This window comes from Patella vulgata, chromosome 3, assembly GCF_932274485.2.
Source record: "Patella vulgata chromosome 3, xgPatVulg1.2, whole genome shotgun sequence".
Lineage (NCBI taxonomy): Eukaryota > Metazoa > Mollusca > Gastropoda > Patellidae > Patella > Patella vulgata.
The window spans coordinates 56,056,410-56,073,651 of record NC_065881.2 but is presented as its reverse complement, the minus strand read 5'-3'; the positions used below and the strand labels follow the sequence as shown (position 1 = coordinate 56,073,651).

The 17,242-nt window shown below is 37.8% G+C and overlaps 2 protein-coding genes across 6 annotated transcripts in view; one reads left to right on the top strand and one right to left on the bottom strand.

Annotated features, from left to right (window-relative positions):
- Positions 1-17,242, top strand: part of LOC126815178 (tropomodulin-1) — a 193,737-nt gene that overhangs the window by 55,118 nt on the left and 121,377 nt on the right. The window lies entirely within an intron of this gene.
- LOC126816344 (sodium-coupled monocarboxylate transporter 1) overlaps positions 12,805-17,242 on the bottom strand; it is a 126,952-nt gene continuing 122,514 nt past the window's right edge. For all 5 annotated transcript variants that reach the window (XM_050542780.1, XM_050542778.1, XM_050542776.2 and 2 more), the window contains 6 exons: positions 16,817-16,887; positions 16,122-16,208; positions 15,332-15,525; positions 14,747-14,847; positions 14,523-14,650; positions 12,805-13,868 (listed from right to left, as the gene is read on the bottom strand). In XM_050542780.1, coding sequence (XP_050398737.1) covers positions 13,674-13,868; positions 14,523-14,650; positions 14,747-14,847; positions 15,332-15,525; positions 16,122-16,208; positions 16,817-16,887 — 776 coding nt within the window. In that variant the 3' untranslated portion in view covers positions 12,805-13,673. The remainder of the gene's footprint in view (positions 13,869-14,522; positions 14,651-14,746; positions 14,848-15,331; positions 15,526-16,121; positions 16,209-16,816; positions 16,888-17,242) is intronic.

Below are 17,242 nucleotides of genomic sequence, written 5' to 3'. Positions count from 1 at the left end.
ACACTTGAGGTATACGTAGAATGTTTAAACTTGATTTGTTGCCGACGAAGCGACGACTTGGACGAGCATGTCAGATATTGGCGACCACCGCCGCGATGGTCGCTGGTGACGAAAATTCGCTAGCGACTGAGTGCGCATACTAGGTGAGTTTTTTTTTATTTTTCATCGTCGGCCACCGAAATCGTCTATGTCGTCGCGTAATGTGCGCCAGGCTTAACATGAAATACAATGAGAACGTGTTGGTTGTTATTTCTACATGTATAACCCCACTACAATCCCAAAGAAACCGGATTATATAATTTCAGAAATAACGGGAAACAAAACTATCATAGCAGACGTGTTAACTGAAGGCATTGAGTGTCCACATGTTATTATTAGCCCTGAAGAATCCGCCGGTCTCGTCATCGATGGTTAGGTCCCCAGGACAGCCTGAAAATACAGTAATATTTGGTGATTTAGAAGACGGATACCTGAGCGCAGTGCTCGTGACAGTCTCTAACTATCAATGGATTAGTATTCGACAAATTAAGGGAGGAAACGGCCAAGAGCTCTAGGAGAATACGACGAAGTAAAACAACGACTGAACGAGGCCAATAAGGCGTATTATTGAGGGTCGCGATGTACCTCTGACAAAGAACTGCTAATTTCTTATCCGAGGAGCTGTGCTTACATGCACCAGAAGACAAAGAACATGTTGCAGGTGGATTCACGAATGAACTAGAAGTGGGGTCATCAAAGGCTACAACTTATTTGCTTCGCAGGAGGAAGCCAATACGAAGTTAGTTCTACATGGTATGCACTGTCCGCGTGTACAATGACGGGTACCTAAGAAACGGCGATACGTACTAGTCCAGTCAATTTATGAAAAAAGGAGGTCCCCCCCCCCTCTCCCAAAAAAAATTGCAAGAAAAGGTTTGTTGATGGTTTTTTGTCGAGTTGAGTGTACTGTAGGACATCGTAAAGGTTTACCAAAATTAGAGTACGGGAAAGTCCCAAATTTCGAGGGTAAAGTTCAGGGTTTTTAAGGCATTTTCCTTTAAAAGATACAACTTCAGTCAAACACAAAGTCGTCAATTTTTAAAACACATGAAACAAACGCCATGCATTAGGTTGACATGTTTTTCATAGATGTTCGGTGCGCTCTTGAACCATCATAAAATAGCAATTTTGGTCTCTAAATTAATGTTTTTGGGGTCATTCTTTCATTTGAAAATATTCTCAGTGGTGTGAAGTAGTTCCTTATACCATTTTCGGGGAATACCCTACCCTAAACGTATTGACGCGAACCCAAATTACGTATATTCGTAACTCGGCCATCACTTACTGGCATATTTGGGTCCCTGTCCCTAATAACCTGATGTCCTGGAAGATGAGAGAAGCAAGACAAGCAACTATATGTGCAAGAAATTATTTACTAATTTGTTCTTCACAGATTGAAGCCTGGTTCCTCTATGATTTCTAAGACCCAAGATGGTGTATTTCATTAACTGGACAACTTTAGTTTGCTGGGCTATACAAGAATATAGCTTACATCATATTTAATGTTATACATTCATAGAACCCCAAGGCCAGTAGCGGATATAGAAGCTGTAAAGGGGGAGGGGGGGGGGCAAATCTAGGGCGCCATCAATAATCCCACCAACAATGGATGTCAACAAAATACTGGCTTTAAAACTGCGTGTCCCGGGAGGACATAGATCGTATTGCCTATATAGTTGTTCGTCGATCGTTATCTCGCCGTAAAGCAGTTTTATTCAAGTTGACATAAAGTTCGTGCTATATTATGATTTTTATTGATTTTGTTATTAATTTTTTGTGAACCTTAGGGGCAGTGGCTATAACACAGAGTAACCCGAAGGGGAGAAAATTTGAATCAATATCCTGGCTATTGAGATCATTGCTGGGATTAAATTCTTGTGAACGAGAGGATAAAAAATGACAGTCATTGGGACATAATCTCGACATTCTGTCTGTCAATTCCACCTGTTTTGTGAGAGTTGACAGAACAGTAGTACTGTCTATCTTCTCACGACCCAGACCACAGAGGAGTGGAAGAATGATACCATGATAGAATCGAGCGTCGTATAATATATAACCGACCTTTTAATTATTTGGGACTTGGCCTGAACATGTTAGTCAATTTCCTGGCATTTGAGTTCATTGATGGGGGCAAATTATGGGAACGAATCTTGAGGCCTGCCTGTCAATTCCGCCTGTTTTGTATAGCCTGTTGCCTCCAAGACCCACTTACTAGTGGTACTGTCCCTCTCACCCAGAAAAATATTCTACGAACATTCGTTTGGATGCGTTGTCAAGATTTGAGAATAATAGGTCATTGGCTAAATTAACCAGTCTTTTACATTATCATAAACAAAGTTTAAGGGGGATAACTAGTCCTACAACAAGATGAAATTAATTTAAGAATGCCATTTCAGAAATCCATTTAATTGCATTGTCAGTTTAATACCCAACACTTTTAATTTTTTTTTCATGGGACATAGGAGATCGTGTGTGTTCATAATAATGCAAGAATTGTGTCATTTATTGCTGGAAGGGGCGCGCAACTCTTACTTACCTTGCCTTATCAACCACATAAAAAAACAAACTCCCGGTTACGCATGGGCACTGGAACTTTTCGTCAAATGTTGACAACGGCCCCAGACGTTGAAGACTAGGCTAATGGTACGTGAATCTTATAGTGATAAGATAATTAAGACTTATAGAGGAGTGGCAGAATGATGACATTATGGAATCAGCGCCGTAGTCGCGAAAAAAATTCAGATAGCGACATATGATAACTGAGCTTATTTTTTGGGACTGGGCCCGAGGGAACTTTGTCTGACGAGGATGTCATGGAAATAAGGATGTGGCTTTTTTATTTCTATTTTACTGTATGGGAAGCCCACTATGTAATAATTCTTGGAAGTTTACATGCCAAATCGCATTCCATTTATGACTTAATTTGTATGGCACATAGTAAAGTCAGCAGTTTGAAGTACGAGATAGTATTGTTCGATAATGCTAATGGAATTTTTGATGTATGTGCCATATTGTACAACTAGTTAAAGTTTTAGCAATTATGAATTTTAAGTTCACCAACACTTTTCGGGTGAATTGAGGTACCAAAGTGCCCTCTAAACCATTGTTGATACATTGGAAAATATTGCCCCCCGAAACGTCACTTAAGATACCAAAGGTGCTATATTATGATGAAGCAGTGTAGGGTAAAGCCTATTCGTAAATTTCGGTTCTCAATCTCGCGGGGGAGGGGGGGGGGGCTTTGTTCCCCTAAAAAGGTTTAACGGGCCAGTTATCACCACTAGGTATATCTTCATATGAAAGAATGACCCCAAAAGCATTAAATTATATGTTCAGTATACATTGATACGGTCTTAAAAACCAACCGTTTAGATTTTTCGTGTACATTGGTTAGACAAATGTCTATTTTACCGCTTTAAGGGGGGACCAGTTAACAACACAGGATATATGTTCAATTGAAAGAATGACCCCCAAAACATTAACTTACATGTGGAAATTACACTTACAGTTCTTAAACCAAAGTTTCAGATTTTCTTGTACATTGATTTGGCGAATGTCTGCCATCTTGGGTTTTACTTATTATTACCGCTTTAATTAAGGGACCGGTTTACACTACTGGCTCTATCTTTTAATGAAATAATGATCTCAAAAGCATTAATTTAAATGTTCATAATACATTTATAGGGTCTTAAACCAACAGTTTATTGTTTTCATATACATTGATTAGGTAAATGTCGACCATCTTGGATTTTACCGCTTTCCGGTGCGCAAAATATGGTACACCCAAATAAACACAAAAATGCATAAAAACGTTTTCTTGTACTTTTGGGGGGTTAAAATCATAGATTGACTGGACCAACGCACCAACGAGATGGGATGTAACACCACCTCCTACATTGCAAACCATACAACAGCATGGACAGTCTACACGTACTATTGAAAAATGTGGGAGTTTGAATACTTGCGGATCACTGCTTGTAAAATCTATAATTTACAGGGAACTGACAAAGGTAGAATTTACTGTTCGCCCAAACTGGAACGCCAGAATCCCTACCACCATCTAGTGACGCTCTGCGATTCCATCTGCATCGCGTACACTACCAAACGATGGTATGGCGACCGGCAAATTGTCCATTGCCTGACTTGCCTTCACCAATAGAAATGGGATGGAAAACGAACAGATTCTGGTTTGCAACCTATCCTTATGTCATTTGTCTGAACATTGTCAGCTGTGCCTGCAAGACAAGCTCCAGTACTCGCCGATGCAAGTGCAGGAAGTCTGATATGAAATGTACACAGATGTGTAAATGTTAGACTGTTAATATCAGATTTGCATGAATGTATATTGAAGAGATATGAAAATCAAAATGACCCTGAGAGACAGTATCTTTGCAATGTATATTTTTACTATAGTTTTATGTATGTATGGGTGTCTTAATCCCAGAGATGATGATAATAAAGTGATTATCGTATATTTCTAAAATTATTTGGTGTTGAATATGACTGCCATACTACGTAAATCTTGATTCTTTAAAGAAATTCAATCTTCATGGCGCCATTTTGGATAGTGACGCCACAGGGGCATACTGGCGGCATTTGCGGATTCATTGGGGCCGACTTTCTATAAGGCATACGTAAGGAAACTAGCGGTTGTCAGACAAGATACGCGCACATTTTGCAAGAGATGGATAGAGAACAAGCCAAGAAGATATGGTCTGAAATGCGCGAATGTTGAAAGGGACATATCTTTGGATTATAAACATACATTGCAAATTCCCTTCAAATCGGATGACAATTGTGACTTCTAGAGTGTCCACAACCTTGGTACATTACATACTATTTGCATACAAGGAGCGGCTATTTTGTCCCACAGTTTCGGTCAGATTTTTACGAAATTCGAACTCAACCTTCATTGACGGTATTGGTGATATATTTAAACGTTTTTTTAAAAAATTGAATACAAATTTTGACTTCTAGTTGGGCCACAAGTTAAAAATGCGATTTTTCGAACAATCAGGGGTCATAATCTAGGAATTTACTTTCGGATATTGGCAATTATCGAAAGGAACCAAGATCTTTGTGATATAAACATAAGGTTACAGGTTCATCAAAATCGGATCAAACTTGTGGCCTCTAGATGGTCCACAACCTTGATATACCATATTTGCATACGAGGGGCGGCCATTTTATCCGGCAGTTTTGGTCCAATTTTAACGAAATTCGAACTCATCCAACATTACGGTGTAACGGTGATTTATTCGAACGTTTTTTTTTAATGGGATAATAATTGTGACCTCCAGAGGAACCACAAGCTAAAAACGTGATTTTTCGTAACATCAGGGGCCATAATTCAGGAATTAAAGTTCCGATATGCACTGATATCGAAAGGAACGAAGATCTTTGGTCTATAGACATTTGTTTCAAGTTTCATCAAAATTTGATCATGATTGTGACCTCTAGAGGATCCACAACCTTGATGTTTACACTATTTGCGTACGAGGGGCGGCCATTTTGTCCGGCAGTTTTGATCCGATTTTCACGACATATGAACTCAACCAACATTACGGTGTGACGATGGTATATTCGAACGTTTTTTTTAAAATCGAATACTAATTGTGACCGCTAGTGGGACCACAAGCTAAAAACTTGTATTAAACTTGGGCGTATAAAAATAGATGATAAAAACAAATATGCTGAAAATGTCAGTCTAATTGCTTCACTCTGAACCGAGATATTAACCATTGTATTTTAAGCTTATCGCCATTACGGACGTTGGTATGATAACAAAGTCGCGATGATCCACCCCAAATGTATTCAAATCCAGTAACGATGGCATCGAGAGTTGATTATGGTCTGGATAAGTTAATTAATGTCCAATTAATAATTTAGGTAACATTTCAGACCCAAAGAAAGACCTGCAAATAGGCAGATTTAGGTCGTGCATAATGCATGTTTAATTTTACAAATGCTTGATCAGTCGTAGAAGGGATTCATACGGATAGTGCACGTAAAGGCGATCTTTGGACTATATTAGTAACATCCTAGCTCTTCTTAATCTAAAATAAGAGAATTACATAGACAATAGATTACATGGTTGCTTCGATTTGTTAATCCCAATAAATGTAAACTGTTTATTGACGTCTACACATCTGGATTGCTGGGCAGACGTGGATGAGTTCAAGTGGTTCTAGAATAGTCGAAAACTGAAAGTTGTAACACTGAAGCTGGAGAAAGGGGTACTGCGTGGCAGGAACGAATCGAGAAACGGGAGTTGCAAAGAAGTAGAAAGAGCACGGGGAATTTTAGGAGAAGCAGAAGTGAAGACAGAAAGGCAAGGATGAGGGAGTGCCGAAGATAAAAAGAGCGGAAGAAGATAAAAGGAGGAAGACAGCGGGGATGGGCTAGAAAATACTGGGCAGCAAAACATACCACACGGGCGAATAAATGAAAAAGTGTCAAGAGGATGGTAGGAATCTGAACTGCCCGCCGGTTTCAAGGGGCAGTCATTGAGCTGGACAGCGATAAAGACATGGAGCAGGTGACCTTATGTGGCTTTGAAACTCACAGCACCAGGAGTAATAGAAAGACCCAGTCTGGTACCAACAGTACCGATCGAAACCTCTTCACCATAATATTATATACATTTGGAACCGAAACCCGAACCTAAACAGCTCCCAAAGCATGTAGCATTTTCATTGTCATTCACCAATAAACAGGTTAAAGCTTCGGCGTGCAAGGGGTTGTTTCTGAGACGTACGTTAGACTTTACAGTCTGACCTAGTCAGCCAGTTGGATCTAGTGATAAGTTCGGACTGAACGTCTATACATATTTCAAATAGACATACATCCTTACTAATCTAAGAAACTGATTTGGTAACCTTGTCGTAGGGACTTCCCCCTAAGCATATTAAACATACATTATGCAAGAGCTAAATCTGCTTATTGCAGGTCTTTCTTTAGGCCTGAAATGTTATACAAACCATTAATTAGACATTTATTAACAAAGCAAGGCCATAATCAACTCTTGGTGGCATCGGATACTCGATATTTTAACTAGATTAAAACGGTTCGTCATTTAAAAATTTAATTTAAAAATGGGAAAGCGAGGCTAAGTCTCGAATATACCAGTGCCCTGGTTACCACAAAGGGCACATCTTGTCAAAACTACAAACAGTGCTAACTTGGCTTGGATTGAAGTAATTTGAATGAAATTTTCAATATTTTCAATTCACATTATCTATTTTTGAGCTATTATAGCAAGAATGGTCAGCTCTTTATCTAAATCATACATAATGTATCTTTAAATTAGAAGAACTGTTGCCGAAGGCGTCTTATACAACTAATGCCTACCTCACAAACTGACGTACATGTTTTGGGCAGGCAAGGGTCGTAGAGTTTGGTAGCTCGTATGGCGGTATATTTGATTCAAAATTCTAAAATGCTTTCGTCTAACTTCTAACTTCTGTTCATGTATTTTTTAACTTCTATTCATGTAATTTCTAACTTCTATCCATGTAACTTTTACATAAGAAAATGTATAATCCAACTTATTTGTTCAGTGTAAATTTTAATTCTATTTCATCTTATTTCTATTATTTAGACGTCTTCTTCATTGATGCTTTACACGTTTAGCATCAACATCAACGAATTTATAATTTTTACATTCTACCTAGCAACCATCATTATGAAGTCGTTTGGTGTCGCCACTGCGTGCTCATTTGGTGATTGCGCACCTGGTCGGGACCATTATGTTGATATAAACGACTCGCCCTTCGTCGGGTTGAAGGTTGGACAGAGTGCTGAAATTTGCTGAGAGAGAGAGAAAGAGAGAGAGAGACGGGCTTGATAAAGACGAGTGTATCCTCATCGAAACGTCGCTTAGTATTAAACTCAGTAATTGTGTATCCATAAAATTGTACCCTGTGTTAATATAGACCGTACAGTATATATAAATATTAATTGGCTCAATTGTAAAAAAAAATCAAATAAAATTCTCCAAATCCTGCACTTGCTTTAAATAAAAATTAGCAAATGCTGTTTAGCTTATATTTGAAATAGTATTTGTAAACCATATCACGTTCGATGTTGTTTGGGGGGTTGGATGGCCGAATGGTTAGCATGTGCGCGCTGTATCATAAGGTCTGTTATCAAGTCAACTGGTGTGGTTTCGATTTCCCGGTTGTACGTACCAAGGAGTTTGTTTGCCTGTCCAACCTCATGGGTTTTCTCCGAGTCCTCCAGGTTCCTCCCACTGCTAAAACCCTACGCGCAAGCGAATTATTGAAATAAAATTGAGCCATATGTTAGTCCCGAAATGAGTTAGCTTGTGTCGCGTGGACGTTAAACACCGTCTCTCTCTCTCTCTCTTTCTCTCTCTCTCTCGATGTATGGGAATCACTTGGCTAAGTGGGTAAGAAGCTGGTTCGCTAGCCTGGAGGTCGGGTTATGGATCCCTGCATTGGCAGAGAAAGTTCATCCAGATTTGCCGGCGTGGTTCCCCCTTGTCAGTGATGCAGGACGGAGCGCCTGACAAGAACAGCTGTCTAGTCCTTCGGATGAGACGAAAAACCGAGGTCCCGTGTATACATTGGAATGCACGTAAAAGATCCCTTGGCAATTGGAATTCGATATAAAAGTAGGCGATAGTGCCGCTGCCCGGGCAAAATTTCCCTCATAGCACACTGTATGGCGTATGCCCGTCTTCATTGGCCCAGCATAGGAGCAGAACAGTAGGACGTTAAACCCCATCTCATTTCTCTCGATTTATTCAATTTTAACACTCCGCCAAACCGTTCAACCTGACGAAGAGCGAGTCGTTTGTATCAACAGAATGGTCCCGATCAGGTGTTCAATCGCCAAATTGGGCACACGGTGGCGACACCAAACGACGTCATAATGACGGTTGCTAGGTAGTGTATAAAAATTCTAACACGTAAAGCGACAATGAAGCAGACATTTTTCGTCTTAATAATAGAAATAAGATGAAACAGAATTAAAATTTACATTGAACAAATAAAGAAGTTGGATTATACATTGTCTTAATTTAGAAATTACATGAATGGAAGTTCGAAATTACATGAATGGAAGTTAGAAATTAGACGAAAGCATGTTAGAATTTTGAATCTAATATACCGCCATAGCTCGCAGACTAACCGCAATAAAACGGGTAAATAGAACGGGCACATTACTTGTCACATACATGTTGCACGTCTGACTTTAGCTACGAGAACGTAGCTAAAAACGTTGAGATATACTGATGTGTTTGTATTTAGCTACGATTGGATGCCTTTAGTTCCAAGTGGCAAACTCAATTTCTTTGTTAATGCATGTAACATCTTTAAAATAAGATAAGTTTATGCTATTATGATTAATTAAACTTACAGAGGCCAATGTAATGGCACAACTGTCGCCTAACTCCAAATGTTCGCGTTTAAATTAATGAAGCGTTGTTTTTGTCTGACATTTACCGCCATCGAAATCCATTCATAGTTACAGAGCTTTAGATTGCCCTTTTGATTGGCTGTTATAAAAGCCTTATATTTAGCCCCGCCTTCATGATGACAGCGTATCGTTTAAAAAGATGGCGGTCTTAGTAACGGCTTAACGCCTCGATTTTAAAAACGATTTGTACCCATTTCAGGTAGGATTACATGCTTAATTGTAGTTGGGTCTGGCAGAAATATTATAAATAACAATAATCAATCGTTGTTTTTATTAAAAATATTGTCAATTTTGTTTACAAATGCCGGGTGCGAATCGCTCCCGCATGTGCTACGTTGAAGGTAATGGCCTCATATCTTATCTCGAAACACGGAGGGTTGAGAGATTAAGGTTTGTTATCTAGTCTGACTTATTCAAAGCGTTGGAAAAGTGTTCTTCGTAATCCCGTGACATGCGCAAGTCTGACGTACGTACTCAGTGTCTCAGTTGTCCTTGTTGAGTACGTGTGACGGCCCCCACGTGTTATGCACATGGTTAGCACATGACAATGATTCCTGAAACGCAAGCTAGTGATGCGTATTAATGTTTTTCATATCGACCAAAGAAAAAGAGCGCAACATTTACGTCTCCATTTTCTTGGTTTGCTTCAGCCGTTTGGAGTCCTGGCGCACGTATACCGGGTAAGTTGTGTAGGGTCATGAATCCTTGGATCATATTCGTGCACGTGCACGTGCACGATTTCAACTAAAGTGTCGTCAGGAGGCATCTCCAAAGGTGTGCAAAAATGCCAAATGCATTCTCAACACCTTCTTTAACTCTCCCATCATATTTGGGCTCCCGCATATTTTGCATATAATATAATATATTTAATTTTAATTAAATATTAAAATAACAAAACACAGACAAGTGCTCCCAAGGGAGTTAACTTTTATCCATTGCTCATGTTTTTCAATTGTTGAATCAGTATTAGTTTGGTCGCAGAGTTAATTAGCTTCCTTTGATCGAGAAACTGTCACATTGGGTAAACTAATGATATATACGACTGATTAAGTGATTATATTACACTTGTAACAATAGTAAACAAACTCGACGGGAATTTTCGACAATAACAAACCAACTGTATGCAGTATTATGGTTACGTGACAAGAGAGGCCGTCTGATGCGTTTGTTAGTGCCACATCCAGCCGATCTGAGTCGATTACGAACAGTTCTGTAAGGGGTGGTTAGGTAACTATGGTGTTCTATTTCGGCCAATTTCCGCTTCGCGCGTCGCCCTTGAATAAAGCGACGCCCTTTTCAACGCGTCGCTTAATCTAAGCGGATATTGTTTGTAGTTTTGGTGATGAAATACGCATGTACCAGGAGAATTCATTTGCCGTTTGATATTTTATATTCAATACAGTAATTTATATTGGACACAAGGAACTGCCATTGATATCCTTGATATAACAATTACAATACCCCGATTATATGTTATATTTTAAATCTGTATTCTAAACTCTGGTGTGAATGATTGACCTCCGGCTCTCTGCAGATACAGTCATACACTATTATAGTTAAACACACGTTGACAGGGTACTGATAACGTCGTGGGTATGGTTTCCGTTATTTAATTTAATTTTAAATCAGTTGTTTTATCGGTTCTCACGTGCTGTATTTTATTATTAGCAACCCTAAAGAAATCAGATTAAGATCGATGTTGAAAGAATCAAAGATTACGTTCACATCTGCACTAGTTAACCTAGACACACAGTGTATAATCATTGCATGAAATATGGGAACGAAAGTCAGCTACTAGCAGGGCCCTCACTAGTTCAGCTCTGAACGTAGGTCTCATTACACTCGGCCTGTGCGTTCAGGAACTCTCCTATTCAATCCTTGTCGACACTACAATGGCTTCCCAGTCAATTTTACTGGGCAACTTTTTACTGCTAAACGGTCGCGTGTCAGTCCCTGTGAACGCCTGAACAATATAAATGAACATCTTAGTGAGAAAATAAGACCTTGCCTACCTCGCTAGAACCAGTATGAGCGACACAACACGCTGTTAAAAAAATATGTCTCCGTCTTCTCGCTGGCATACTTCATTGAAAGGGTAACGCACAAATTTACGAACTCGGCCATATAAGATGAAACGAAATATAGGTAAGCCTGGGAGAAAAAAATTGAAATCTTTGAAAAGTTGAGAATCTTCAGTGATTTATTGCTTTGCCTAGCCAAATTACAATAATTTACAATCAAATTCTTTCAAAAATCCCATTTTTTTCCCCCGGGCTTACCTAAATTTCGTTTTATCTTATATGTCCGAGTTCGTAAAGCCTATGTGGCTTGTTTCAGTGACGCCCCCAAACAACCCACCACACCCCGCCATTGATTACTGTAACTGCTTTGTTATCTTAGCCATTAAGGGAAGCACTTAGATTAGATAATTTGCCCCCCCCCCCCCCCCAAGAGGAGCCGCCCCCGGGCGTATGCTCCATTCCCTCTCCAACATAGTGTTTGGCACAGAAGGATAGCGTCCCACGAGTCTCAGTGAGTTGCATCTTCTCTCGAAAACGTACTGACAGCTTCTACTGGTATATAAGGAGGACAATACGTCAAAATTTTCATTTCACTTTCACAGATATATCGACATAATAAATTTCTCTTGACCGCATAAACAGTCTGGTGTTGCGATACTTTTTCCTCTGTGTATACTAAAACGCAAGGATTTAAAATAGATTATTTCTGCATCGGAAATTAATAAATCGGATCAATAATGGCGGAACTATAAGGGCATATATAAAGGCGTGTCAGGTATTTGAAAAAGTAAGGCTCCATACGACCATCACCACCAGAGCCAATTTTAAATTATCAGACGGCCAAGATTTCGGCACCAGGCATACAAAGCGGGGTCTAAACGGACCACAAGAGTAGCCTAACTTACACATTTCGACCCTATGTTCTAGACATACACCAGGTTATTAAAGGAGAAAATCTATAAAACTCATCATTAATTCTTAACAGATTTCTTAACAGATATCTCGAAGGGAAAGCTGTAACACAACTCAAATAAACTAATTTGAACCCACAGACACGAGTTTCCATTATCCAATTTATATCTTGACGGGGTGTCGTCAGAACTTTTGTATTTATTAGAATATGGGGTTGATGCAATGACGTCAATTACGAGAATTTTCAAAAAGTCAGCGGAATGGTGACCTTTATATACATTGATAAAAGTTATTCTCGTGTAATATTAACCGATGCATTGATACTGATGATACATGGCTTCGATTTTCAGAGCGGGTCGTACATATTGATCAAATTTGGAACTAAATTAAATGAAATCAATTGATTTATTTGAATAGATTGGGTATAAAACTAACACATGACACCAATCTGAAGCAATATTAAAATTTCGATCCGTTTCCCCTCAAACGTAAAATGTTTTGTTTGTTTTTTTTATTTTTACATAGCATTTTGTAACTGAGATTGCTTGATCGAGATAAGGTGCTTAACTAAAGATCTGTAACTTTTAGACCAGCAACAGTTCGACAAATACGCCATAGCACATACGATATATCGAAAGAGATGTTTAACATGTATGCGTTCTTCTGGCATTGAAGTGGAAGTCCGATCACAGAAATGAAAACTTATAGAAGCTCAAGTTAAATGATATATAGAGGCAAAATATCAGCGATGAAATTCTGTCAGTGGTTGTATTGTATGTAAATTTAATTTCTAGTCGATAGCTTATTTGTTTACCTCCCTTTCTTCGGGCAATGTGAACAGCACCAAGTGTAATGTAAATAAAGTCATTTCGACACAGTAATATCATGGCCGAAGATAACATAATCAATATTCCTATGTACACCAACTACACAAACATAAATATAAAAATATTATTGGTTTTAAATGTAGAGCTTATTTACATAAACTAAAATTTTAAATGTGGTCAATATTTCTATATAAAACTATCACATTTTAAATTCCCATGTAAAAAAAATATTACATTAGAAATATTTCTATACAAAATATATATTTGAAATTTGTTTCAAATTAAAGTAGGATTCACACAACCAATATTATATTCACACACCTTTTAAATTAACCAAATAATTTTTCATACGTGTAGTGTTTGGTTTTGAGCTGCTTCATTAGTTTATATAAAATCTAATTAATGAAAAGTGAATTATACATCCAACCCCACACTACATATGTGTTGTTAAATTAACGTTTATTTTCTCATCACTGTTAAAGCCGGGATTATTTAAACCGTATTTCTCTGGAATGTCATTGATGAAGTATCCATTCTTCTCCCCATTTTGTATAGTTGATGGGCTTTTCTCTGTCTCTTCGTTGGGTGGTTCGATGGTGAATTCTACATTTTGTTCTGCTAAAATTTCCTATAAAATCATAACCATAATATTATGAATACTTTCATATTGTGATATTGAAAATTAAAACTTCGAGGCTTTCAAATATTATTTGACACAACAAAATCAAAAACAAACAAGGGTTGGGTTCCCTTGAATTTGTAAATGGAAATTTGGGCATACCTCCATTATATAGATAATAATAGCAATCTTATGTACTTATTATTACACTGAATTAACACAAACACAACTTTATGGATAGCAAATCGCTGGCAACTTTACTAGTGCAAGGTTTTAACAAGTATTCTAGTGTCATTACTTGTTGAAACGTTGCAATAAAAGAAGTTGCTAGTAATTTTTATCCATAAAGTCGTGTTTGTCTTATTTCAGTGCTTCCTACTACTAATTTGACCCAAGAATAGACCGTAAGTAGTAATGAGATCTTCGGCGAATGGATGGCAACCGAGAGTGTTACCTAATCATCCCGCTGAGGAAATATTCGGCCGGGGGCTTGTGACAAGAGCTTATAATTAGCAATCGTCGGGGGCTTTCAATCGTACAAAATCGACAAATGGTATAATTTGGAAAAATTTTGACAGTAAATACCACAACGGCGGTAAGTGAACATTAAAATATAAATAATAGATGTGACGACTTTAGACAGTCTTATAAAATTAAATATACCTCTGGGTCTCTATACTCTATTCCACAACGTAATGGTTTTCTCATGGATTCCGGTAGACAGCAGAATAAACGATCGAACAGTGGTATCAAATATTTAGGATCTACTTCCTGTTTTTCAATATACGGGGCTAAAAAGAAATACGATAAATGTTTAATACGAGTTAGTTATTGTAAACGTATCTACACAAATCAAATTATATCATTATTGTATGAACTACACGTACCGGTAATCAAACTCAATATCAAACCAACTACAACTACAGTTGCTGCTCCTATAGCTGGGTACCATAAATAAGAAACAGTATATAATTTTAATATTCCAGTTCTGTAATAAAATAAGGTAAATGTTAATGATGTAGCATGTATGACTGATTTATATAACCAGCCATCATCAGAAATCGTGTGATAAAAAACATTGTGATCCGAATTTTAGGTACAACAAACAAATTGTTCTGTTATCTATGTAAACTCCTCAAATAAGAATGTAATTAAATTATTTTCAGCCAACAGGACAATGGTTTTTATAAGAGCTAAACTCGCCCCTTTTAACAAATGATTTAACCAACTATCTTTCATAATCTTTTCCATTTTGAATCGCGTAAGCCTAATATAATAGGTTTTGTTTAATTGTGTAAAGCGTTTCGATTTCTTGAATAGCCCGTAAAAGGTGTCACAAACAATATCAACAGCAAAACGGTAATACACCTTGATTGATCAGGTTTCTTCCCATCGGCAGTGCGTTTTTAAATATTTCGTATTTAACGTTAATATTAAAACAGTATTTAGACTTGATGTTGAATGATACTTACGGCTCTTCATAGCCTGCTGTTGTAGCCTCTACTATAGTCGATATAGGTGTCATTGCGGTAGTTAAAGTTATATTAGCTATACTACAAGAATTGGTAGGAAATAATAAATGCCCTGGTCTGCTGATGACACTGTAAGCTCCTATACTGATCCATAGAGGAAATATTAAACCCAGAATAGCACCTACCACAACACCCTATAAAATAAGATATGAAACATACGTCTCTTTAGCAACTCTGTCGGCGAGTCATATTTCGGTGTCATATTCAAGACCATACCCGTGAATAATGATTACAGCGACATTATTTGTATTGTGAAAACCCTCACTGGGAGTCATCAGCGTTGCCTTAAAGGACAATATTGGTGCCAGTCATTATCACATATGTGACAGAGCTGGTTAAACACATTCCAAATATAATTTTAACACAGAGATCATTGCTACGATAGCTGAGTAATACAGCTTTCCTGAATCGGAAGTGACGAACCCCAAAGGAAAACACGAGTCACCTCTATATAACTGACTGATGTGCCGAGTGATAACGGATATACGGGCGGTTAGACTCGTCTCAAATGATCTATCAGACATGGCAGCATTACTCATCAAATGAGAGATGGTATCAGGTGATTGAGAAAGAGTAAGCCCAGTCGATTTAAAAAGTAAAAAAAAAACAGGTTTAAGATATAACTTCAGAAACATGAAAGCTACCAAATCAGTGCTTTAAATTATTAATAATATTATAATATTTCTTCGTAATTCAGAACGTTTTAAATGACGCTAGTAACACTACTTACTATCCAATTGGCCCATTTAAAGAAAGCCCCTAAACAAAACATTCCTAATAAAGGTCCTGATGCTGCGCCTGTAAAACTCAGTGATGCCTGAAATAAAAATAATTAATGGATATAGATGACTACGTAATAATACCACCGCAACGAAACATCTCTTTTCATACAAAAAGCAAGGGAGAAAACACAGGTGTCTGTGACAGAAAAGAATCCTGACTTTGATGACAGAGGCAATGACACTGCTAGAAAACAAAGTCTTTCGTATTGCAATTACATTTTGTAATGGCCAGAAAAGGAAACATAAGGCTTTCGGGGTCGGTGACAGTAACCGTGAAATATCTATACAGGATTAGCTATTTCACAAGATATCTGTTTCATGGACAATAACAAACCCAGGCTATCTGAAGCTCCAGTTTGGAAAGGAAAGAAGACGTATAAATACCATTTTTTAAAATAAAACCTTAATGAATAAACCAAACCAAGATATCAGTTTCATGGACAATAACAAACCCAGGCTATCTGAAGCTCCAGTTTAGAAAGGAAAGAAGGAGTATAAATACCTTTTTTTTTATATAAAACCTTAATGATTAAACCAAACCACAGGCCACAATATATAGGAGACCCCCCCTCTCTCTCTCCTAAATATAAGCAGTGTTATTTTGGTCTAAAGGCGGATGAACAAGAAATAGGCCAATGTGTACCTGTAAAACTGTTCCTCCAAGATTTTTAGCCATAAACGCCATTCCTATTCCAGCACCACCATATAATAAAACTATGAAAACAAAATGGGTTTTATTATAAATTTACACTTATCTTATATATCTAAAATACAGATGTGACGTCATCCTTTGATGTTGGCATACCATTATTTCAAATAATGGTATGTGCAATGTGCTAAGCGTACATTATTTATGCTAGTTGAAATATTGGATCGGCGTGCCTTATTTCATCGAAATGCACTTAATGTCTCGCCCACGACCATTGAACTACACTTAAAATATACAGACACTATGCAGCACGTGCATTTAGATGAAATACGTCACGCAGGTCCAATCTTTCAACTAGTATAAATAATGTACGTTTGGCACATTGTCCGTACCATTATTTGAAATAAGGGTACGTTAACA